General features: G+C 57.9%; 1 protein-coding gene and 1 long non-coding RNA gene across 6 annotated transcripts in view; one reads left to right on the top strand and one right to left on the bottom strand.

Annotated features, from left to right (window-relative positions):
• RBM38 (RNA binding motif protein 38) overlaps positions 1–13,468 on the bottom strand; it is a 17,386-nt gene extending 3,918 nt beyond the window's left edge. The window contains exons 1-4 of one of the 5 annotated variants that reach the window (XM_023231983.2): positions 13,025–13,468; positions 12,085–12,208; positions 11,530–11,584; positions 9,821–10,138 (exon numbers count right to left, since the gene is read on the bottom strand). In XM_023231983.2, coding sequence (XP_023087751.1) covers positions 10,012–10,138; positions 11,530–11,584; positions 12,085–12,208; positions 13,025–13,261 — 543 coding nt within the window. In that variant the 5' untranslated portion in view covers positions 13,262–13,468 and the 3' untranslated portion in view covers positions 9,821–10,011. Of the gene's footprint in view, positions 1–9,820; positions 10,139–10,189; positions 10,251–11,529; positions 11,585–12,084; positions 12,209–13,024 lie in introns of those variants that run through there. The other 4 variants (XM_023231984.2, XM_023231985.2, XM_023231982.1 and 1 more) reach the window with 4 other exon arrangements.
• Positions 11,807–25,586, top strand: LOC116418552. Its single transcript, XR_004228639.1, has 4 exons — positions 11,807–12,586; positions 13,029–13,030; positions 23,773–23,779; positions 24,853–25,586. It is a non-coding gene; the product is annotated as an uncharacterized LOC116418552 (long non-coding RNA).

The raw sequence follows: 25,586 nt of genomic DNA, 5'->3' as shown, positions 1-25,586 counted from the left end.
GGGTGGAGGCAGGCGCCAGTATGAGCATCTGAAGAGTGGATGAGGGCAGACGGTAGCCTCTGTGCACAACCCTCCGGCCGCACCCCCACCATGGGGGCGGCCAGGCTGGCTGACCCCTGGCTTCCACCGCACATCCAGCTCCCCCCTGGTGCCAGCCCACACCCCGCAGTGCCTCAATGCCTCGCATCCTCCCCACCTGGGCCTGGGACCTGCCAATGCCTCTGCCTGGAGCCCTTGTTCTGGAGAGGCCCCGCGACGCCACATGGAGGCCAGTCCCCCACCTCCCTATGCTGCCTGATGCCCCACTGGACAGCACGCTCTGTCAGAGAGATGGTTCCGTCTGGACCCCCAGCTGCCTGCCAGGGCCAGGCCTGTGGGAGGCACTGGGCACGTGGCGCTGACAGAACAAAGGCCCGGTGGGCGGCACAGACCCCACTGAGAAAGATGAGGAGCTCTGGCCAGCAGAGGCAGGGGGCCCAGTAGGGTCTCAGAGGCCTCCTTCGGGAAGGGGCGAGCGGAGACACAGCAAGGACTGTCCTGGGGCTGTGCCCAGCAGACTGTCCCCGGCATCACCAGCGCCCCCCCACCCAGCTCTCAGAACCTCAAAAACATTCCTTAGTTGGAGGCTATGGAAGCTTTGAACCCACAGCTTCTCCAAACATGGGCAGTCATGCCCCTGCCTCAGACACCTCCCCCAAATGTGGATCCCATGTGGACCGCAAAGGCAGACGGGGCCCAGAAATCTGCATGAACAGGCCCCAGGGTCCTGATCCACAGCTGCCTTCAAGAATCGCTGCCCAGACCAGGGACACAGAACACAAGTGCCTGGGGCTGTGGGACAGCCAGGTTCCGGCCACACTCACCTCTAGGGCTGCCGTCATTTCCATCGGGTTTCTGATGCCCCACATCATCGGCGCCAGAGCTTTGCGTGGGCCACCAAGGAGTTGCCCTACTTGGGGCAACTCAAATACAAGCGTGGGGGAGGCTGGGAGGGAGGGGGGGCTCTCCTGTTTCCTGATCCTTGCAGACACCGCATGTCAGCAGTATCTACTCATCTTTCTGTATGTAAAGGGCCTGGGATAACTTACGAAGCATTTTCAAAGCCACAGAAGGCCGGGCGCAGTGGCTCATGCATGTAATCCCAGCACTTTGGGAGACCAGGGTGGGCAGATCATGAGGTCAGGAGTTCAAGACCAGTCTTTCCAACATGGTGAAGCTCCGTTTCTACTAAAAATACAAAAATTAGCCAGGCGTTGTGGCGGGAGCCTGTAATCCCAGTGACTTGGGAGGCTGAGGCAGGAGAATTGCTTGAAACCAGAAGGCAGAGGTTGTGGTGAGTCGAGATCACGCCACGGCACTGCACTCCAGCCTGGGCGAAAGAGCAAAACTCTGTCTCAAAAAAAAAAAAAACAAAGCCACAGAAAAGATGCTAGTGTTAGCCCATTTCCCAGAGAGGAAATTCAAGGCTCAGAGAGGCCCCAAGCGACTTGCCCCATCACAGAGCAAGGGAGTGGCACAGTGGGGTCTGCTGCTGGTAGCTGTGCCCACAAGGACTAGTTGGGGCACCAGATTCGGCTCAAAATAAAAGGCAGGCACAGCAGGGGCCACACCTCAGGGCCCCAAGGGGGAGTGAGAGCACTGGCCGAAGTTAAGGTAGAAGGAGCCACGAAGCCCCGCCAGGCAGGAGCTGGGCTCCAGCTGCTTCGCTCCCTCCTAGGGCTGCACCTTGCCCCTGCACTTGTTTGAGTTACCAAACAGGTTTCAAAACTTCCAAGGTGCAGTTTCCTCATCTGTAAGTTGGGTCCTACAGAGTAATGACCTCCAGAGCTCGCTGTGAGGCCCTAGAGGCACCACTGGAACAGCGATTCCCAACCAGGACATCTGTGCCCCCAGGCGAGGCTGGAAAATGCCTAACGACAGTCCTAGTTGTCGACAGTCCTAGTTGTCACAACTGACAACCAGGCATATGGGGTGGGGGTGGGAGTGCTGCTGACATTAGGGGTCGAGGCCAGGGGTGCTGACTGCTTCCTACAATGCCCAGGGTGCCCCCACCACAAAGAACGATGCCACCCTAAAGGTCTGCAGTGCTGAGGCTGAGATGCCCGACTGTGGAACATCAGAAACCACACGGGGAAGGGCAAAGACAAGGAATCCTCCTGCCGTTCTGACCACAAGTGCCCATGCCGGGGGCGGGCGGCAAAGGAGGCAGGTGGGAACTGAGAGACACAGAGGGGCACACGCAGCCATGCACGCTTGGGCGAGCCCACTGAGCGGTCAGGTGAGAAAGAAAACTGCAGCCAAACCACCGGCCCCACACTGTCCAAGGGCAGCCCCGCCCCAGGCCTGCGTCCGGCCGCAGGCCCAAGACTCCACTCCCTGGCGATGGAGAGCAGGTGCGTGCGCCAGGCAGGTTCCTCAGCACCCCCACCCATACTCCAGACTCAGAAAGGTCAGGTGCCACAGCCTCTGCACACAAGGGTACGGCCTGGTCGCCACACGCCACCCTACCCACCAAGCTCTGGTCAACACCGTGTCCCCTGCCTGGCTCGCCTGCCAGGGCACATGTCTGCCTGGCCCTGGTGGGACTCTCCTGCCCTCTCCACCTCAGTGAAGAGCCCACCCGGCCACCCAGGCACTGCCCTGCCCACTGCCCCCCACTGCAGCCCATGCCCACACCTCCAACAGGGAGCTCCCTGCTTCCATCCCTCAATTCCCCGATCCTCCCTCTCCTTCATCACCAACTCTCCTGGTGGGCGCAGTGGCACGGCCCTGCCTTGGTGGTGGTGGAGGCTGGCCTCCCATCCCTGAATCCTTCACCCAGCGGAGGCCAGAGCTGTCTTAAAAACATCAAGACCCATGCCTGGAATCGCAGCATTTTGGGTGGCCGAGGCGGGCGGATCAAGAGGTCAGGAGATCAAGACCATCCTGACCAACACGGTGAAACCCCGTCTCTAATAAAAAAATACAAAAATCAGCTGGGCGTGGTGGTGTGGAGGTGCGTGCCTGTAATCCCAGGTACTCAGGAGGCTGAGGCAGGAGAATCGCTTGAACCAGGGAGGTGGAGGTTGCAGTGAGCCGAGATCGAGACACTGCACTCCAGCCTGGCGCCTGGCGCCAGAGTGAGACTCCGTCTCAAAAAACAAACAAATAAAAACGTCAAGACCCCATCACCTCCAGGAGCAGAACCCTCCAGCTGTCTCCCATTGTACCCAGAAGAAAACCCAAACTGCTCCCTCGTGGCTTCCTGCGTTATCAGGCCTCAACCTACCTCTTCAAACTCATCTCCACCTGCACTCCCACTGCCCTGGGCTCCTTCTGTTCCCAGATTCGACTCCTTCCCACCGCAGGACCTTCATACCTATGCACTTGCTTCTTCCCACAGCTCAAAGCTCACCCCTCAGGGGCCCACCCTGAGCTGTGGCTCTGTTTCTTATGATCAGAAGCCCCCTTGTCATCTACCTTGCACAACGTCTTCCCCACAAAAGCAGGGTCTCGGCCACTGCATCCCAAGTGCCCCAGCACAGCAGGTGCCCAGTGCTGACGGTCTGAGGCAGGCCCCGGCTTTGCAGGCAGCTGCGAGGCAAAAGAGCCCCCCGCCTTGGAATGGCCACTGCTTCCCAGGCCGAGTCCCTGCCCCAAGAAGGCAGAGAAAGCAGTTCAGCCTTGAGCAGCCAGGGCTGGGTAGGCTGGAGGGACAGGCAGGCACGGCTCCACCCAGCAAGTCACAGCTAGACAGGCACAGCCCACCAGCCTCTGCTCCCCAGCCAGGTGCCTGGCGGCCCAGGGTGACCTCATCACTGCCTCTGGGGAACCACACACCCCAGGGGGCTGCTGTGAGGATCTAATGCTCTGTGCACCCCAGAGGCCTCAGCAGCATCGATGCCTCCTTGGGCCTGAGGAATGCTGGGAGGAACAGAGGCCCTCCCTCTCCTAGGACTTTCAGCCCCAGGTCAGGGGGCAGCAGATAAGAACCCTTGGTGAGCAAAACAGACCAGAGGCCAGGCGCAGTCAGGTAGGAGCCCAAAGGTTGGGGGACCCAATGCCCATCAGGGCTGCTACTGTCTGGCCAGGGCCCACTAGCCTCTTCAGGACAGGGCACTTGCTCCCTCCTTTAGAAGCCACTTTGGAATCGGCCCTCTGTACGGCCGCCGCTGGAGTCCCATCCATTCCCCAAGGATGCAGAGCCACGGCCCAGCTGTTCCCTCACAGGAGAGGGCAGGAGCCTCCTTTCCTTCCAGTTTCCTTACAAGTTCCGGCCTCAGAACAACCGGGCTTCTGTGCCTCCTCATCCTCTGCAGAAAACTTCTATCCTCCCACCAAGACCCCGGAAAAGGGCCTTGCACCAATCAGAGGCGAATCTGTTTCCCAGAGAATTAATCCCACCACTTGTGCAAAGTCCAGGCAGAGCCAAGGAAGAAACCACGGGAATGCGTGGGACAGACCTCACACATGCCACCCAAGCCCCTCTGCGACGCTGGACACTGGGCACAGGCACCTAGCTGGGGTCAGGGGTGTTTGTGGAAGGACGACTTAGGGGTTCTCTGCTTCCCTCTAGTGCCAGAGCCTGGCTGGGCAACACCAAACTCTTAAATCATGGAGTCACTGAAACGGGCCACCATTAGGGCTGGAAAGGCCAGGCCATCCCGGGAGGGCTGGGCATGCACGAGGAGCCGGCTCTGCCACAGCCCAGGAGAGGACAGAGGGACCCAGAGCCTAGTCCAGACTGGAAATCTGAAGTGCCTGCCTCCTTTCCCATTCACATGTGGCCCAGGCAGCATCTGCACCCCAACACACCCAGGGTCAGCACACAGCCAAGAGCACCCCAGCTGACTCAGTCCACAGAGACTCAGGGGTCCAAGGGCAGGAAGAGCCCCAAGTCCAGATCCTGGCCATGCCTGTCCAAGTCGCATGGACTATCACTCAGTCCCTCCGGCCTCTATTTCCCCATCTGTAAACTAAGGATGCTGCAGAGTCCAACACGGCCCCCAAGACAGAGGGCTCGCGCCTCTGCAGTCTGAGAACCCCACACTGGCGGGCCGGGCGAGGGAAGTACAGATGGTGCCTGGGACACACGCTGCCCACACTCAGAGCAGAACTCTCAGTGAAAATAACTGACCATGGCCCAGGAGGACTCATTTTCTGAACATAAAGTCGCCTCTGAAAATAAAAACGAAAAAGGCAAATGAGCCCATTTCACTTTCCCTGCTCTCCAGGGGCCTTGCCCCACCACGGCAGAGACAGACCGCAGCGCTTAGGGTTCTGACTCCCGCCTGGCTGGGTGTGGGAAGGTCCCCGAAGCGCCTGGCAGGCAGGAAGCCAGGCCACGGCTCTGCCTCCCGGGAATCCCCAGTGACTTGTTAGGGGGAGGGCCGGGAGCTGGGGACATTCAGGTTCCGTGGGGCAGCCAGTCACAGGACACAGGTCAAACGTCCTCCCTGTGGGGCAACGCCAGGCCTGGAACAGCATCTCCAGCTGCACCTGCCCAAACTCCAACTCCTGACCTCCCCAAACCTGTACTGCACAGCAGCCTCCACCCCAGTCAGGGCCAAGCCCATCTCCCATTTCATAGGCCCAAAGCTCCAGAATCTTCTTGGACTCCTCTTTCCCAGGTTCTTCAAAATATGTACCCAGAATCTCACTATACCTCACCACGGCCACTGGCGCAGGCAGCACCCTTGTCTCGTGCCTGGATTACTGGGCGTCCTCTAAGGGCCTCCAACCACCACCCTAACCCTCGGCAGTCCGGGCTCAACCCAGCAGCCAGAAACAAAAACGCTCTGAAAACAAAAATGCAGACTGACCCATCCCTCCTCCGCTCCGAGCCTGCGTGGCCCGGGAGTCACCTGGAGGAAGGCAGCAGTGCCTCCCTGGGTCATCAAAGTCCTCTAGGAGCTGAGGCCACCCTGCTGGGCCCTGAGCCTCCCCGGCCGCTCACTTCCCCTCCGCAGCTCCTGTCGTCTTCGGAGGCATGCTGACCTCCTTTGTCTCTGTCCTTCTCTCAGCACCTCGCTGCAGCAAACACTGTGAGGTGCTGGGACCGGGTCTCCCCTCACCCCCATGGCAGGCGTCCCCAGCCGGGTACAAAGCAAGCAAAGATCTGTCAGACGAGCTGACCCAGTGCCCAACTCCCTGCTCTACCCAAACAAGGTCAGCAGGAAGGTCCTGATGTCCCCAGCACACTGCAGAGTTCTCAGCCTGTCCACCCTGGACACAAGGTGAAACAGAGGCGAAACGAGGAAAGCTCGGGCTTGGGCCTCCACCTCGCTCTGTGATCAGGCCTCTGCCCTGAGACAAAGCTGCCTCCCTTGGCCCAAGGCTTCCAGAAGAGGCTCTCCAGGCCCAGCAGGGAGCCAGGGTGAGAACTCATGCTCGGAGAGGAGCCCCCGCCACCCAAAGGCTGCTTTCTGTTTCAGCAGACAGGACAAACAACAGGTGCGGCACGGGCGCCCGCCCAGGAGGGCCACAGCGCAGCCCACGCCTGGCTCCAGATGAGCTGCCAAACAGGAAGCCTTGGGGGGGCAGCGGGGCCACCACGAGACACCCTCAGGGTGAAAACGTGACGCCACAGTGTGTGGGGGAGTCACTTCCTCCCAGCCCCCATGCCGCCTGGCTGACCTCAGCTTCTGCCTCTGCCCTGCGGTGCTCACCCGGTGCCCGCCACGGCGACCTGCGGCTCGCCTGGCACCCTGGGCCTGGGCTGCTTACTCTTCCCCAGACGCCTATAGGGCCCATTTCCCCCATCCTCAGGGGGCCTTCCCCAGTGCACTCGCACACGTGCGCATGCGTACACTCACACACACGCCATCACCTGCACACAGCTCATCTGGATTTGTTTCACTTTGTATTTTAAAATAATAAAAGACTCCCAAGAAGTTGCAAAAACAGTACAGAGAGGTCCTGTGTACCCTGCCTCCTCCATCCCCCAAGGGCACGTCAGAGTAACTAAGGACATTAGCAAAACCAGGACACTAACCCAGGCACAGTGCTACGACCTGGACTGCAGGCCTTCAGCACGCTGCATCATCTTCTGCACGCACTAACCTTATATGTCACGTGTAGTTACACACGAACTGTGAAGCTTTATCACACACACAGACACATCTCCCCACCACTGTACTCGAGACGTGGGACTGTGAGGTCCCCACACAGGCACTCATTCTGCCAGCTTCCTGTTTAACTGCACGCATTGCCACGCGGGCCCACGAGTACACAAACAGAATGTGAGCACCCTGAGATCGGGGACCGTGTCTTTCTTATTCAAAGGATCCCTGGCACCAGGCCTGGCATACAGCAGGCACTCAATAAACACCTGATGAATGAATGATGCTAGGAGTGGCTGCTGACGCTCTCCCCAGCTTGCACATCCCATGCTCTCAAGGAGACAGACATCTTCCCATTACTGCCTCCCCAGTCCCTCCTCTTACCCGGGGGACCCAGGTGCTCTGTCCAGGCCCCGTGATGGCAAGGGCAGCCATCGACTACCCAGCCAACATGGGCACTGGAGACCTTCACGTGAAGGATGTAGGGGTCCCTGAAACTATACACGCAGTGGGGCAGGCACATGCCTGGGAGAGGGTCTCACGGCCATCATCAGTCTCGGGGCCTTGTGCTCTGATTCATCCAAGAGCTGCCATCTAGCCAGAGGGAGATGCTGAGTCCTTGGGGGAGGGACAAGAGTCTCACAGCCCCCAGCTCAGGCCCCACCATCCCGGGATGTGTGAACCCAACAAGTCTCTCAGTTGCTCTGAGCGTCGGTTTTGCACAGGCAGTCAATCAACAGAGCCTGGAGCAGGGCCGGCAAGAGATGCGTCACTGACAAACTGACTTCCCATGGCCAGGCCCTCTACACACAGTCAAGTTGGCCCTGTAGAGAAGGCAGTGTTACTGTTCTCACTCACGGGAGCCTGCAGAGATGGGCTGGGCCTGGCCTCAAGCCCAGGTAGACCCCAGGGCCCTTGCTCCTGGATACGGTCTGTACCTGACACCCCGGAGTCCCAGGAGCCTGTCTTGTCATATCAGAGCCCCTGTGGTGGCCATGTCCTGTTACCCAGTTGTGGCCAGTGAGGCTTAAGTGGAAGCCTGCTGAGGCTTCTGTGAAAGCTTCCATTTTTCTGCTAAAAGAGACAGAGGCAGTTCATACTATCCCTTATTGTCCTTTCTGCCCTGAACGTGGGTGCGTTGTCTGGAGCTGTGACCGTCATCTTGTGACCATGAAGCAAGGTCCAAGAGACTCACAGATACTCGTCCTCATACCACTAAACCCAGGGCACGTTGGCAATATCTGGAGACATTTTCGGTGGTCATGACTTGGGGGAGGGAATGCTACTGGCTTCTAGGGGTGGAGGCCAGGGATGTTCCACCCCCTTCCAACATTCTAGAATGTACATAGCGAGGCACTCAGTGAACGGGAGTCAAGGCCACAGTCGGGGCCCCCTTAACAGGCAGGGAGACCTGCACCAGAGAAGCAGCTGGTCCTTCAAAAATAACCCAAGGAGAGGCTCTGGGCGCAGCCAGGCCCAGGACAAACCTCTACTCCCGGTGCCCTCAGCCCAGGAATGGACAGACACCCCCTGACACCAGGGCACCCTTCCAGGCCAGACTAAGCTCTGCCTGGGCACAGACCCTCTCCAGACGGCTGCAGCTCCCCTCCCTCCAGCAGGTGACGGACACACTCAGCTGGCAGACACCCTTGGCGGGCCAGGGCCACAGGCTCCTGCACTTGCCACCGCGGAGGAAGGCTCCTCCAAACCGTGGACGCTGGCCCCCCCCACATACAGTTAGTCAGAAATGCACAGGTGAGTTAGGTCTCACAGAGCCTGGTCAACTTAAAAAAACAAAAGAGGCAAGGAAATCCCGGCAAATAGCATAAAGTATTCTTTGGTAAATCATTCTAAACTAACATTTAAGACCTAGCCAGGCGAAGATTCCACAGGGTCTTGCCTAAAAGCAGAGCTGTGGGATCTTCAGAGTTGTCCAGGGCAAGGTATAAAAGGTCGGGGTCAGAAAGTCGAGGAAGAGTTCAGCCAGGCATGGAAGGGGTTAACTGGTGGACAACCCTCAGTTGCCCGGGCTCCTGGCTCCCACCTCCCTCCATGCCCTCAGCCAACAGCAGGGCGGGCCTCGCTGCCAGCCCAAGGCCGACAAAACTGGCCGCTGAGTCAGGCCCGGCTGTGCTCCCGGGGCCTGATTGTTCACAAAGACAAAAGGGACGCTGACGGCCCAGCTCTCCAGCTCTCCAGTGGGCGGGGGCTGGGGGCAGACAGCTGACCCAGGCAGCCCGCCCCGCTGCACCCGGGAGCCGGGAGCCGCACCGGGAGCCTCCCCCCACCCACCTCAGTCAGGCCCAGAGGCAGGGGCAGGAGGCGGCGCAATTCTCAGAGGCTTGAGTTCAGATCTCCCAGGAAACCAAGAGCGGATGGTCCCTCTGACACTGTCCCTGTTTGGGTCTCCACCCTTTGGCAACCAACAAATAGAGTCTGCGGCCTCTTCACCGTCCCAGGTATTAACGGCCAGCCAGCAGATTCAGTTACAAAACACCGTCGCCTCAAGTCGGGTGCACACAGTGGCAAACTCTGTGACCGATCCCAACTGCTTCTGGACCGGTGGTGTTCACAGGACTCCAGGATAGCAAGGGAAAGATCGGGTCGGGGCCCTTCCCACCCTACCCCACCAAGAAAGCATACGTTCAGGCACCCACCACCGGTGTTCTAATCTCCTCCTGGACGTCTATTACCTCGCCCCCTCCCCGGGCCCGGACACGTGGTTAGCCTTTCTCTGCCTCAGTTTCCCCACCTATAAAGTAAGAATAGTTTCAGTCCACTGTTTTAGGCAGTTAATGTTCCTGTTTTCTGGATAAGGAGGATGCCACTGCCAAGACAGACCCAGCTGATAAGGGGCAAAGTCAGGATTCGAACCCACATCTGCAAGCCCCAGAGGCCAAGCACTGATGGTTATGGAGTCCCAGAGGCAGCTGCGTGGATCAGAGACAGCCCAGATGCAGGTGGGAAGGCCTCATCCCACTGTAAGCAGAAAAGAGCTGCAGGCACTGGAGGCGCACACCCTCGCCTCTGGGCAGCAGCTCCCGCCCAGCCCATGCCCCCAGGCGCCTGCTGTGGGCCTGGGGAACGGAGCCAAGGTTCTGAAAAACAAGGAACACCCTCTTCTTGCGGCCTGAACCCCAGAGGAAGAATCTTGGTGACGGCATAAAGGCTGGAGTGTCCCCAAACACCCTCTAAGATGACTCTAGACATCTACAAAACAGATTCCAGGATGAGACGGACAGGGCGGCCTGCTCCCACCACCCTACACACTCCCTTCCCAGGAGGACAGAGGCACCCCGGCAGGAAGCTGAGCTGCCTGGCCACTCACACAGGCTAGGAGGGCCCCGCCACCCTTCAGCACCCCTCAACCAGCAGCTCCTCCCATTGCTACACTTGCACACATCCACCAATACACACGGAAGCTGGCAGGGAGCCCCCGAGTAACCCCAAGTGCTCCCAAAAAGTGGGCACAACTTCTGCTGGGGCCTCTGACCCATTCACCTGGGAGCCAGGCTCAGCCTGGTTCCACAGGCCCGTCGTTCACACTGCCCCAGTGAGGCAGGTTACTCCTCAAGCTGTGTGTCTCTCTATGGTACCTACACGGTGCACGCATGTGTGTGTGCACACACATGATCAACTGGCATTAGGGATTCGGATTCAGAAAGCTCATGAAGTGCCAATGCCCTAAAAGGGGTGGTGGTCTCTGAGCTGCCTTCCCCTCCAACTCCAACCCCATCAATATGCCACGGTGCTAGGGCAGACAGCTCCCATCCATCATGGGGGTGGGGAGGCAGGACACAAGGCAGGACCCTTTGTATCCCTTAAGTGTGCGTGTCCTTCCCCAAGCAGCTGCCAGGCCTTATCAGATGTTTTAAAAAGGGCAGGGAGGTAGGAGGCGTTTTAGGATGGAGAAGAGTGGGATGTGCTGCTTCTAAATGAGTCAGACTAGAAGCCCACAGGCCAGGCCACTCAGGCAGGTGGCCTCCGCCCCGAACACATCGTATCTGCAGCAGTGTTCAAACATCAGACCTTGGAGGCAATGGCCTACTGCCACCACCTGCCCCAGCACTAGAGCAGGTGACAGGAGCGCCTGGGGAAGAGCCCAGCCTGCCAGTCCCTAAGAGTCATCAGCAAACACTTTAATAGGGCATTACCTGCACCAGGCCCACCCTAAACCCTCCATTCAGAGAACTCAGATGTGCTGTGCCCACTCCCATTTTACAGGTGACAAAACTGAGGCCATACACCTAGCAAAGGGAGCTGGGTGTGCACCAAGGCAGGCAGGCTCCAAGGCTCACGATCGCCTAGGTGGCGCGGCCTCTGCCAGGGATGGAGAAATGCAATCTGCCTTCTCTTCACTCCCTTGGCTTAAACGCAATCACATGTCTGAAAACTGTCATTTCATCAGCCTTCCAGACCCAGGAAGCCCAAGGCCCTCTCCACTTCATCTCCAAGGACTGCCCACCCCGAGCCAGCCACATCCACTCACCCGTAAGTCCGCTGGATCAAGGTGGGGTGCAGCTGCTGCACCCCAATGGCAAAGCCTAAAACGAGAGAACAATCAGGGACTTGGCCTTGCTGCAGGAGCAATGTCTCAGGGGCTGCACACATGGTGGCAGAATCCCACAAGTCACACACCTCTAGTCAAAAGGGATCATCAGCTTCCTCTCCCCTCCCAGGCCTCCCCCTCATGAACCCCAAAGCACACCTCTGAAGTGTGGCAGCCAGTGACGCAGGTGTCAGCAGCCACCGGTGTCGGCACTCCCAACCTCCAGGCCCCTTGGCCACTTCCTCCCTCCTGCGAAGACAGCTGGCAACTGGGATGCAGTACCCTCCCTGCCCCCGCCCCCTTCTGTGGGCCACACGCTGTGAGAAGGGGTCTAGATCCTCCAGGGGGGGATGGCTGCCCTGTGGTGGCTCTGCAGGCACATGATAGCCGACTGCCACTGCTGGGGCGAGGAGGGAGGGCCTCTTTCCACCCGACAGATACCGACACCCAATATAGAAACCGAGAAGAGCCAAGCAGGAAAACACAAGCTCTCACCCGTCTGGAGGCTCCGGGGTTTGGCGCCCAGATATGCCAGGTTCACGTTGGCCTTGCGGCCGTCGATGATGGGGTTCGGGTCTTTGCAAGCCCTCTCAGCTGCCGCCCGGTCGGCCATGGTCACCTGGAGGAGCCACAGACACATCAGGGGCTGCCGTGAGGGAAACCAGGGGCGAAAGGGCAGAGGGCTCCGCCCTGGCACCGGATGCTGCCACCCCTCTCTTCCCTTCCTCTGAGGGTGCCTGTAACCCAGGGTCCTTGAGCCAAAGCTCCTCTGACCCCTACGTGGGGCCCTCCCACAAAGATGCCTCCTGGATTCCAGCTCCTCTCCTCAAAGTTCAAGGCCTGGGAAATGTGGCCTTCAAGGACAAAAATAATCCTCTGCGGGGACAGGGCAAAGACGAACCCCGAAGGGAGGTGGGGGTGCTGCCTGGACTGCCCACCGGTGAGGGCCGAGACTTCCCTCTGGGAAGGAGTTTGCGACGTTGCACTTGGAAGGGAAGTAGGAAAGTGTCTTCAAGCCGTTTTTACTTAAGCTGATGTTTATTTGGGGTGGCTGAGGGGGCTGTGGAAAATATGGGGGAGGCCGAAGGGCTCCTAACACCCCGGGGTGGAGTCGTTGCTCCTCACCCGCCGCTGCTCCAGGAAACCCCGAGTACCCTCTGGCTCCAAAACCTCCCCACCAACTTAGGAGTCCTAATTGAACACAGCGGCTCTTCCTTTTAAACCAGTGGTGGAGGTGGGGGTGGGGACGGGGCCCCGGGCCCGGGGTGGTGGGGGCGGGACCGGCAGGAGCGCGCCCGGGGGAGGCGGCAGGTGCGGGCGCCGGCGCGAGGCGCCTGGGGCGGGGGCGGCCGCGGGCCGGCTGGGCGTGTGCCCAGGAGTGGACTCGGCGCCCGGGCCGCGATAAGGTGTGCGGCGGGGTGCGGGGGCCACTTACGAAGCCGTAGCCGCGGGACTTGCCCGTCTGGCGATCGGTGATGACCACGGCCTCCTCGATGTCGCCGAAGCCCTCGAAGTACTTCCTGAGCGAGGCGTCGGTGGTGTGGTACGGCAGGCCGCCCACGAAGATCTTCGTGAACGTGGTGTCCTTCTGCGAGCCGTGCATGGCGCCGGGGGCGGCCGGGGACCGCGGGAAGCCCGCGCTCGGGGCGCACGGCGCGGGCTGCAGCAGCATGGGGGGCGCCCCGCCGCCTACGGACCCGGGCCGCGCGGGGCTGCGCTCATGGGGGGGCGGCGGGGAGCGCGCGAGGCAGCGAGGGGCGCCCGTCCAGCCGCCAGGCCCGACCACTTGCGCGCCGCTCTCGCCGTGCGCGCCGACCTGCGCCGCGCTGCGCTCCCGACCGGCGCTGCGGGGACTCTGCGCCCCGGCGCCGCCCCCGGGCTTTGTAGCCGGCCCCGCCCCCGGCCAGCTCAGCCTCGCCCCCCGCCGGCCCCGCCCCGCCCCAGGCGCGCGGGGACCGCCGGGAAGCGTAGTCCCAACCCCGCCCAGCCGCGCCCGGGCGCGCGGAGATCGGGGGGAGGGGCGCGCACGCGGGCTGAGGGCGGATCCCGGCCTGGGGGCGCTGGGCGCGCCTTTCTCTCCAGGCTGCCCCCGCGGGCCCTCCTGGTTGCAGGCACTAAGCACAGCCCTGAACCAGGGGGGCCAGGCCCCTGACCTCGTGGAGCGCACCGTCTGGTGAATTAAATGTAAACGGTTTTTAGCATCTTGTAGAGTCTGTATTTAACCCAGGGCGACTTAGGGAACGTCGTACTAAAACGTGTCGTATTAAAAAAGTGAAATGATTTCTGTTTTATGTGTAAGATTAGTTCATCCGACCGATATTTACCAGGGCCCCCATGCGTCACTGGGCGCGAGGCTGCAGCGGAGCACAGATCATATTCCCTGGCCCCATGGAGCGTCTAGGACTGAGTAACAATTCCGCCAGTAAACATACAGCATACGACCACCGAGGGAGCTACACCAGGGCGCAGCCATAGAAGCGGTTGGGCAGAGGAAGCAGTTGTGGGCTCTTTCCAGCTCCACCCCGTTCTGGGCTGGTGTCAGGGACCCTTGGGGGCAAGCTGAGAGCAGACCCCGGTCCCTCATCCCGGCCCCCAGCCATAGAAGGGCGGCCTCTATACTGGGGCTCTGTGAGCTTCACACCGGGCAGGGCCAGCCACAGAATTTTGGGGGCCCAGTGCAAAATGCAAACGCGGGGCCCGATTCAAAACCTAGGAATTTCAAGTTGGCAGTGGTTGAGCATGAAACCCAGCCCCGGGCTTTTCTGAGCGAAGGGAAGGGCCGTGTGACTGCACAGGCCCTGGGATCCTGAACCTGCGGGTCACGCTCTCCATCCCTGAAACCGGGACTGGGGGACCTCAAGCCCGCCTCATCTCCAGAATCCGCGGTTGGGACCTGTGCAGCTGGGAAACAGCAGCTCAAAGCCGGGTCACTCCCGGCCCCAGCCCTGCGGCCTCCCCTCAGCACAGGACGACGCAGGTGGAGTCTGTGGGGACTGGGAGTGGCACTCCGTGGGCTGTGGGGGACCGCGAGGCCGGCGAGGAGTTCCCCACGTTTCCTCCAGTACGGAGGAGTTCCCCGCGTTTCCTCCGTCACCCTCTGCCCTGGCCACCGGCAGGGAGGAGTCTGTCCGCCCCTTCCCCCACTCCACGGCCCACGCTCCACGCGCAGCCTTGACCTCTGACCTCTCCCTCCCCAGGTCCCGCTCTAGCCCTCTGCTCAATGGGGATGGGACCCCGAGTCTTCCGGAAGCCTCGGCCTCCTTTTCCTCCTTTCCCGCTTGGTTCCTCGTTCCCGGCGCTCCTGCCCCTGCTCGCGGCCCCCCTTGCCCTTTATCCCGCGTGGTTTCCTCTCCTTCCTTCGCGGAGCTTCCCCCCTCCCCGCCCTGTGTGTTCGCCTGCCTGGAGCCCCTCCCCTGCTATTTGGGCGCCGCGAGAACAGAGACCTGGGATGTTTCGCCCGAACTGGAGGGCCTGGCAAGGAGAGGGCTCTGGGATATGTTTGTTGAGTGTATCCACGATGGAAGGAGGTGGGGTGGGGAAAGTTCCAGCCCAGCCGGAGGCCCTTCGAAGCGCCTTTGAAAACTTTAAGTGTGACCTTCACTTGCCCCCTAGAGGCCGGGGGAGGCGGCCACTGCCCGGCCGCGTGCTCTTAGGCCAGCTGGGTCCCTTCACCGGGCCTCAGTTTCCCCTTCAGTTTTTCCGAGGCTGTCCCCCACCGTCGCGTTACCTGGGCGGGCTGGAGCCCCGTCGATGGCGCGGCCACGCGCTTCAGCCTGGAGGCGCCCGGGCTCCCGGCCTACAAGTCCCAGCGCCGCCCGGGCCCGCCCCGCCCGGCAAGATAGCCCCAAGTAGGGGTGCGGCCGCTCGGCTGCTGCCGCGGGGGCCGGGCCCAGGCGGCGGGGCAGCCTCGGGGCCTCTGCCTGCCCGGAAGGGGGCGGGACAGGACCGTGGAGGCTGGAGACGCGGTTGCCCAGGTGCGGGTCTGGTCGCACTCCTTCACCCCCGGCCCCCTTGGGTTTCTGGATCACCAATCTCTCCGCCCCTCCGGCGGCCGCATGTCGCCACGGGTCACCAACTTCTGCCTAACAATCAGTCATTCACCCAAACACACACTTTAAAAAAAATTTTTTTTGAGACAAGGTCTCGCCGTGCTGCCCAGGCTGGAGTGTAGCGATCATAGCTCAATGCAGCCTCGACCTCTCCGGCTCCAAGCCATCCTCCTGCCTCAGCCTCCCAAGTAACTGGGATTACCAGTGAGTATTACGATGCCAGGATAATTTTATATTTTGTGTAGAGACTGGTCTCGAACTCTGGTGCTTAGGCAATCCTCCTGCCTTGGCCTCCCAAATTGCTGGGATTACAGGCTGAGCCACCACACCCAGCCTCAAACACACATTTATGAATGACCCCAAACACACACTTACGAATGGCCCGTCACATGCCAGGCCCATGTTCTTGGTCCGAGGGACACAACAAGTAGGAAATAAACATCCCTCCGGAGCTTACATTTTAAGAGGGGACAAGAGACCATGCATGAATGAAAATGTTTAGTATTAGAGTTCTATGTAGGGAAAATTTCCTAGGTAAGTGCTGAGTAGAGCACAAGAGAAGGGGCCCAGGGGAGGCCAAGAGGGCTGGTGTCCACAGGGAAGGCCTCTGGGAGCTATGAGAGAGACAGCCGTTTGCACAGAGGGAACAGCGGAGGGAACAGAATGCAAAGGCTCAGAAGTGAGAAATACAGTTCCTGCCATTTAATGAGGACTTTCTAAGTGTCGGATCCATTCATGTGGTTAATTCTTTACAAATCACTAATAACAATCGAGGTCAGTTGCCTTGGAATGCCTGTTTTAGGCTAGTCCTGGACTGAGTGTCTTACATACATTAAGTGATAATCTGGAAACCGCCTTTGTCATACGTAGGTGCTCTTGGCCCAGTTTTAAGGGCGCGGTGGCTCACGCCTCTAATCTCAGCACTTTGGGAGGCCGAGGTGGGCGGATCAACGAGGTCAAGAGACTGAGACCATCCTGGCCAACATGGGGAAACTCTGTCTCTACTAAAAATATAAAAACCAGCTGGGCGTGGTCGTGTGCGCCAGTAGTCCCAGCTACTCAGGAGGCTGAGGCAAGAGAATCACTTGAACCTGGGAGGTGGAGGTTGCAGCGAGCTGAGACGGCGCCACTGCACTCCAGCCTGGCAACAGAGCAACACTCCATCTCAAAAAAAAAAAAAAAGGGAACGGGCCGAGGCTCAGCATGGCTTCTCTAATGCCACCAAGGGCAGTTCACGGCAAGCTGGGTCCCTGATCTCATTTTGTTCCCCAACAGCATTTAGAAGACATTGTCTCCCTGCTTTAGGGTGGGGCAGATGCACCCTCAGAGAGGCCAAGTGAAGCGCTCAAGACCACACAGCCAAGTGGGGCAAGGGAAAGTCAGGATTAGAACTTCAGAGAGGAAATGACTCCATTCACCCCAGCTGTCACCTGAGCTGCAATAGGGGTGTTGGCAGTTCTAGCCCTGCTCGCCTGATTCATGAATCAATAAGGGCAGTTAGTCCAAACCCCTGTTTCCATAGATGGGCAAGCTCAGGACAGAGCAGGCTCGAGGCTTGACCAGCCCGGGGCTCTCTGAGCCTATGCTGCCTGCAGCCTTGACCAAGGGATAAATGGCAAAGGCCATTTATCAGACAGCTCGCAGAGCCACAACCCACACTGATGTGGTCCTGGATGGTGTGGCCATGAACAGGCTGCCCCAAGGCTGGACAGAGAAGGGACAAGGAGCAGGGCTGGAGCCAGGGGGCCTAGGCTCCCAGCCCTACCCTCACTAGCCGTGTGGCCCTGGCCATCATCCTTAACAAACCTTCTATACATGGGGATAATTACAGCACTTGCCACATAGTCAGTGGGAGGATCCTGTGATTCCATGGGCAGAGCACAGGGCCTGGCACTGGTCACCGGATCTTGGTCACCCCTGCAGTGCTGTCACTGGGACACTGACTTGGGATCTTCTTTCCATCCCTGGCTAGCCAAGGCTTCCCTAACTTCTCAGTCTGAGGGAAATCCTGTCCCAGGAACCCAGGAAAGTCTGGGAAAGTGTGAGTGCGTGAGCAAGGGGAAGGAGTGAAAAGGTTATCGAGCCACGGGAGGCAGGCCTGAGATGCAGATATGGAATTTCCAGACAAGTCAGATTTCAAAAGACATTCCCAGGTCCAAGATCTCACCGCTTTTTAAAACCTTCAGCTCAACCCCAGTAAAGTGACATAGTCTTGATGTTTAATAGTGGTGAAGACAGGTGCCCTTGTATAAAAGTCCCAGGATAGTGGTGGGCACTGTGGGCAGCCACTCCCACCCTCTTCTTCCTTACCCATTACCACTAAAGGGTTGGAAAAATATATCATTGCTCTTCCAGCTTCCCTTGCAGCAGAGGGTGACCATGTCATGTCACCCAGTTGGGGCCAATGAGACCTAAGTGGAAGCCTGTTGCGGCCTCTGTGAAAACTTCCACTTTTCTGCTAAAAGACACAGAGGCAGTTGGTACCCTTATTGTTCTTTCTGGCCTAAACATGGGTGGGATGTCTGGAGCTGTGGCAGTCATATTGTGACCATGAGGCAAAGTCCAGGAGACTCATAGACACTGTTCCTCATACCGCTAAATCCAGAGGACATTTGGCAATGTCTGCAGACACTTTTGATAGTCCTGACTTGGGGGAGAGAACGCTGCTGGCTTCTAGGCAGTGGAGGCCACGGATGCTGCTAAACGTTCTATAATGCACCGGACAGCCCCCCACAACAAAGATTAATCTAGCCCAAAATATCCACAGTAAGATAGACAACCCCTGTGCTAAACCAGCACCAACAAACAGACTCTTTGTTAATACGAAAAATCAATCCTGAAGTGTTTAAGCTACTGTTAGTTGGGTTTTCCTTGGTGACAACCAAGAGCATTCCCAAATGATGGAGATGCCATTTGGTGACTGCCACTGACAGGGCCAGCGTGGCCTGGAAATGGGTCTTCTCCCCCACTGCCCTCAGTCCCTGTGGCTCAGTGGGTTGGCGGCCTGAGTTTGACCTTGGCCCCATGGGTTTGTGAACGTGAGCTGGTATAGCTCCCTCTAAAGCTTCAGCCCCTTCATTGACAGGAGACAACAGCAAGCCTTCGGCACGGGGGGTTGGGAGGCAGCAGTGAAGGCATACGGGGTGGTGGTCTGGCTGGGCCTGCGGGGTGTGCTCCGTCCACCCCTGCTGCCCACTCAAGTCCCACTGCTCACTTGAGCCCCACTGCCCACTCGAGCCCTGCTGCCCACTCAAGCCCTGCTGCTCACTCGAGCCCTGCTGCCCACTCAAGCCCTGCTGCCCACTCGAGCCCCGCTGCCCACTCAAGCCCCGCTGCCCACTCAAGCCCTGCTGCCCACTTGACCCCCGCTGCCCACTCGAGCCCCGCTGCCCACTTGAGCCCTACTGCCTGCCTTGCGTCCCCTGAGGACAGATTCCCAGGCTCGCTGCTCTGCATGTGGAAGACAAATATGGCAACCCAGGGCTCCCGTAGTTTCAAAGGAGCTGGCCTGCAGGGTAGGGGTGTACAGGCCACTGCACCAAGCCCAAAGCTGAGTCCCCGAAGAGCCTTGATATAAATACCAACACGACAAACAAAAAGAGGAAGCCCGAGAGCGCGGGGCCTGAAGACTCAAACCAGAGCCCCGCCTGGACGGGGCCCGCGCTGTTTCAGATCGCAGTGGCCGGCCTCCCCCGCTCCCCTCTGCCCATCCTCATCAGGGTAAACTCACTCTCCCTCCTCTGCAGGGCAGCTGGAGCCACGGCTGGGAGCAGAGAGCAGGCCTAGGCCAGGCAGTTCTGCATTTGTGCCCTGCACACATCACACATTTGCGAGGGAGGCAGGAGAGGACCTCTCTGAGCATCAGTTTCCTCAGCTATATAATGGGCATCATCGTAGTCATCTCTTCCTAGGGCTTTTGTGAGATGAACTAAGATAACACACAGAAAGTGCTGGGCTCATCCTCACGTTGAGCAGGAATTCTGCATTCCAAGCTCCTGCAATTTCTATTTTCTCACCCAGCACACACAGTTGCCAGTCCTCCCTCCCGCTCCCCAGTGAGGCCTGAGGGACCCAAGTCACCTCTGCCCAGCCTGGCTCCCAGCCCAGTCTCACAAAACTGTGTTCCCTTTCCAGGGGCCCTTTGTGGGCCATGGAACCCTTGGCAGTCAGCTGATACCTACGGTAATAGTATTAAACACTTAAAAATAAAATGCTTACCAGCCAGACGTGGTAGCTTACATTTGTAATCCCAGTACTTTGGGAGGCAGAGGTGGGAGGATTGCTTGAGGCTAGGAGTTTGAGACCAGCCTGGGCAATAAAGGCAGACCTTGACTCTACAAAGAAATTTAAAAATTTAGCTAGGCGCATGCCTGTGGTTCCAGCTACTTGGGAGGCTGAGGCTGGAGGATCACTTGAGCCCAGGAGGCTGAGACTACAGGGAGCTATGATCACACCACTGCACTCCAGCCTGGACAACAGAGCAAGATCCTGTCTTTATAAAAAATAGTAATAACAAATAAAATAAAATGCTTAGATTAGCAAAGGAAAACAATCACCTTAAAATATAGGCTGGGTATGTTGGCATGTGCCTGAAGTCCCAGCTACTCAGGAGGCTGAGGCAAGGGGATCAGTTGAGCCCAGGAGTTCTGTATCAGCCTGGACGACATAGAGGGACTCCCATCTCTAATTAAAACAAACAAATAAAAACGGCTATGAAAATATTTTTTAAAAAATGTGTGATGTAGCAATGTGGACAAGTAATGTCTTCCTCATCGATGTGTTCAACAAGGTCACGTAGTGGTGCTGATGAGACCGTAGTTTTGAAGGATTGATAAGCAAAACCGCTATGTCAAGACGTCAGTGATAGCCGTGTATGTGAGGGTGCATGACCTCTGTGACTTCTTTTTTTTGAGACAGAGCCTCACTCTGTTGCCCAGGCTGGAGTGCAGTGGTTGAATCTCGGCTCACTGCAACCTCCACCTCCTGGGTTCAAGTGATTTTTGCGCCTCAGCCTTCCGAGTAGCTGGAATTACAGGCATGTGCCACCACGCCCTGCTAATTTTTGTATTTTTAGTAGAGACAGAGTTTCACCATGTTGGTCAGGCTAGTCTCGAACTCCTGACCTCAGGTGATCTGCCTGCCTCGGCCTCCCAAAGTGCTGGGATTACAGGCGTGAGCCACCTTGTCCAGCCCCTCTGTGGCCTCTTGTGGCTTCAGAGCAGCAGCTGCTGCTGACAGAGGCAGAGGCCGGCTGCATCTGTGCTCACCATGGGCCTCACTTCAGCTGAGCTCTGCTTGATGAAGATAAAGATCTTTGTTCTCCATCAGGCTCACAGACCCTGAATTCTATCCCTGGGCGCTGTGGGGTCTGTGGACCCCAGGTTGGCACCCCTGTGTATTGGTTTCCTGAGTTTACTATGACAAATGACCACACGTTTAGTGGCTTCAAACACTCCACAAATTTCTCCTCTTCTAGTTCCAGAGGTCGGAAGGCTGAAATGGGTCTCAGTGGGCTAACATCAAGGTGTTGGCAGGGCTGAGTCCCTTCTGCTGGTTCTACAGAGAATCCCTTATTTCCTGGCTTTTCCAGTGTACACACCACTCACATTCCTAGGCTGGTGGCCTCATCTACTGTCTCCAAAGTCAGTGGTGATGGTGACGGTGACGGGTGGAGTCCTTCTCACTCTGCGTCCCACCAGTCTCACTCCCATCTGCCCTGATCCTCCACCTTCAACAACGCTGTGATTCCAGCGGGCCCACCAGAGAATGCCAGGACCATCGCCCTGCCTCAGGGTGCCCAGCCTCAACCACATCTGCACAGCCCCTCTGGCCGTGGAAGGTCGTGGGTGGCCATCGCTGGGGGGTGGGGTTCTTCAGCTCACTTCACTCCTTTCTCCGCCTCTTTCCTGCACTTAGGGGTGTCTTTCACCCCCCGGGCTTGACAGTGTGCTAGGGTCACATGTGAGCTGAAATTATTTTCTATTTCCCAACCGATTAAAAGAGCTCTTTTTATAAGACAGTTAAAGTGGCTGAGGTCGGGTCCTCTGGCCGCTAATGCAATCCAAGCTGAAGGTAAAGCATGCCTCTCTCCAGCTCCTCCGGCCAGGCAGGGCCGTGGTGGTCTGACTGCACCTGCCTCCCTTGCAGAGCCCACCTGCCTTTGCCCATTGCTGTCCTCTGAGCACCTGTCTCTTCATGGGGGTCCAGTTCCCACCCCTCACCACTGCCAACTCCTGCCCCCAACAACTACCTGATAACCCTCCTTGGCAAAGACTGTCACCCCATCTCCAAATCCCCAGGGACGGGCCTTCTCTCTGGGGTGTCACAGCATTTGTGGTTCTGTCCGCCTTTTCCCAGGGATTCTAGGCCCGCCCTGATTCCAACAGGAGATGCTTCCATGGAGGCTGGTGGCAGTTTCCACCATTGCACACTTTGGGGAAAAGGGTAAAACCTCCCAAGAGCTGCTGGCATACCTGAATCTGGGGCTCTGGCAGCCTCCCAGCCCACCTTGGCAGCCTTGGACACTGGGGGCAAGAGCTGGTGACACAGGAAAATAGCGGGTCCCAGAGAAAGGTTTCCAGATGAGACCAGGCAGTCCTTCTACTGCTCTGCTGGCCAAGACCTGTCCCGGCATGCCCCTGCACAGAGAACAGCAGAAAGGCAGGGAGCCTTGATCCAGAGTGCCTCTCCATTCAGGGCTCTAGCAGAGTGTCAGTGATGCCTATACACCTTCTGTGCACTGCCTTTAAGGTTCCCCATATTGGCTGGGCACGGTGGCTCAGGCCTGTAATCCAAGCACTTTGGGAGGCTGAGGCAGGTGGATCACCTAAGGTCAGGAGTTCGAGACCAGCCTGGCCGACATGGTGAAACCCCATCTCTACTAAAAATACAAAATTAGCCGTGTGTGGTGGTGCGTGCCTGCAATCCCAGTTACTTGGGAGGCTGAGGCAGGAGAATCACTTGAACCTGGGAGGTGGAGGTTGTTGCAGTGAGCCAAGATCATGCCACTGCACTCCAGCCTGGGTGACAGAGCAAGGCTCTGTCTCAAAAAAAAAAGAAAAAAGATTCAATACTACTGGGCACAGAGGCCAAAATGCACCAGCAGGCACTGGTACTGGGGAGAGGAAAGGCTCAGCCCCTCTCCAGGGGGCACTCACAGGCTCAGTCGATGCTGTCACAGGCCCCCAGCAGCATTGGTGGACAGTTCCTGGAGCAGCAGAGTGCACACGCTTCAGTTTCAGCTGCAAAGACAGAAAGACACTGGCCTGTGTGCATGGCTGAATCCTGGCCTCTACATCCTAATCCCTGGAACCTGTAACATGGCACCCTGCCTGGTGACAGGGACTCTGCAGATGTGACTAAGCTAAGGATCTGGAGGTGAGGAGAGTATCCAGGGTCATCCAGATGAACCCATCGAAATCATAAGAGTCTCCATCTGATGACAGATCCAGGTGATTTGACTAAGGAACGGGAATAGATGTGAGCCCAGAAGCAGGAGGCTAGAGTGATGCAGCCACAAGCCAAAGGTTGCTGGCAGCCACCAGAGGCCAGGAGAAGCAAGAAATGAGTCCTCCCTTCAGGCCTCCAGAAGGAACCAGCCTTGCTGCCACCTTGATTTTAGTCCCCCAAGAGTCATTTTGGACATCAGGCTTCCAGAACTATAAGAGGATTCATTTCTGTGGTTCTGAGCCAGTAAGTATGTGGCCATTTGTTACTGCAGACTTGGGAAGCGAATACAGCTCACATCGAAAGCTGTGCCCTCATCCCCCAGGGAAAGGAGTGCAATCCAAGTGGCAAATTGGGGGTGCAGCAGAATGAGAAAGTGGGGGAGAGCCTGCTGCTCCCTGTCAATAACCAAATGACCTGATTGGTCTCCTGTGCTAAAAGTTGTTCGTTGCCCCAGGATCTTTCTCATGAAGAGGGACGTGGCCTTGCTATGCAGCGTGGACAGGTGTGTCTATGAGGGCAGGGGCTGCATAGGGGCCCAGGCAGGTGCTGGCGCCAGCCTGAATGGTGGCACTTGCACCTGGGCTCAGTGTCCCCTCATCCTTTGGCTTCAAGATGGTGATGAGAGGCTGGGTGCTGGTGGGTAATCCCAACACTTTGGGAAGCCAAGGCAGGTGGATCCCTTCAGGTCAGGTGTTCAAGACCAACCTGGCTCCCATCTCTACAAAAATTAGCTGAGCATGGTGGCAGGTGCCTGTAATCCCAGCTACTCAGGAGGCTGAGGCAGAAGAATCGCTTGAACCCGGGAGGTGGAGGTTGCAGTGAGCTGAGATCACGCCACTGAGATCACGAAATCATACCACTGCACTCCAGCCTGGGTGACAGATGGAGACTCCATCTCAAAAAAAAGAAAAAGAAAAAAAAGGTGGTGATGAAAGCTCTAGGAAAAGGAAGTGCCACGAAGAACAAGGATTCCGTTGAGCTGAGCTGGGTTGCCGAGACATCAGGTAAGAAGCTGGACAGCCGCAGGCAGCACCTTGATCAAACCAAGGAAAGCAGTCACTGCTGGCAGGAAACGTGGGGCACAAATGCCACAAGTCTCTGAGGGATGCTACCTGCTTCCGGCTTTCTGGCACCTTGCAGGTTAGCAGGTGAAGGGAAGCCTGTAGCGAATCCCTGAGCTGTGAGCTGCACGTGGTGCTGGGGAAGGCTGAGTTTGTTTCCACAGTGGCTGCGAGGGTCGCGCAGGCCGGAGATCCTGCCCCTGCCAGCGCTGCTACAGAAAGCTCAGCACTGCCTGCCTGGGAGCCTGGCGTGCGGTGGCTGGTGCTGTGAATCCTGCAGACACCAGGTCATGCAGCCCAAATGCAAGTGGCCACTGGAGAAGACTGTAGTGGTCACCTTGAGCTGCTGTGACAAACTACCACAGACTGGGTGACCGAGAGACAGAGGTTCTGAGGGCACAAATCTGAGATCCGGATATCTGCAGGGCTGGCTCCTGGCAAGGCCTTTCTCCGTGGCGTGCGGACCTTGCCCTCTTCCTGTGTCTTCATGTGGCCCTTCCTCTGTCCTTGTCTGCGTCCAGATTTCCTGGTCTAGGATACCAGACCTATTGGATTAGGGCCTCATTTTATCTGAATTATTTAAAGACCATGTATCCAAAATATGGTCCTAATCTGAAGTACTGGGAGTTAGGACTTCAACATAGGAATCTGGGGGATGACAGCTCAGCCCATAACAAATATTAATACCGACTTTGCTTTTGTAGGCTAAGCAGAACTGTGCTTGGACTTCCACACCAGTCAAAATGCCCTCGCAGCAAAGCCCCACCGAAGGGGCCCACAGGGTGGACTCGAGGTTCATGAAGTCCCAAGAGATGACTGGAAGCCCCAAATGGATGCCCTGGGCTCCCCAGCACCAGAGGGAAACACCCCCTCGCCGAAGACAGTGGTGAGTGCCATGCTTCAAGTAACGCAAGGAGCAGCCTCCAGTGCACCTGTTTTAGAGGCCAGCCCTGGAGGCAGAAAGATTTACAAGGGAGTGGAAAGCTGGCAAACACAGGACACAAGGAGATGCCCAAAGTCAGTGGGGGTCAGGGTTCAACCTGGAAATGCAGTCTCTTCAGCTGAGGAAGGCAGCGAGTCCTGGCCAGGAAGCTGGTCCAAGCCCCTGCCTCGTCCCCAGTTCACCTCGTGAAAGCTGATGAATGACCAATGCTTATACATGGGTCTGCAGTAACGGTGGCACCGTATTAAGGGGCGATCAGGCTGTATCTTGATACTGGGAATCACAGAGGTGGAAGAAACCCATCATGCTGACGGGTAGTGAAGAAGAGAAATGAAAGACACAAGAGAAGGCCAGGTGCAGTGGCTCACTCCTGGAGTCCCAGCTACCCGGGAGGTTGAGACAGGAGAATCGCTTGAACCCGGGAGGCAGAGGGCACAGTGAACTGAGATCACGCCACTGCACTGCAGCCTGGGCAACAGAGCGAGACTCGGTCTC

Source organism: Piliocolobus tephrosceles, chromosome 20 (genome assembly GCF_002776525.5).
Source record: "Piliocolobus tephrosceles isolate RC106 chromosome 20, ASM277652v3, whole genome shotgun sequence".
NCBI classification, from domain to species: Eukaryota; Metazoa; Chordata; class Mammalia; order Primates; family Cercopithecidae; genus Piliocolobus; species Piliocolobus tephrosceles.
The sequence above is the reverse complement of the archived record's forward strand: the minus strand, read 5'-3'. Positions and strand labels throughout refer to the sequence as shown.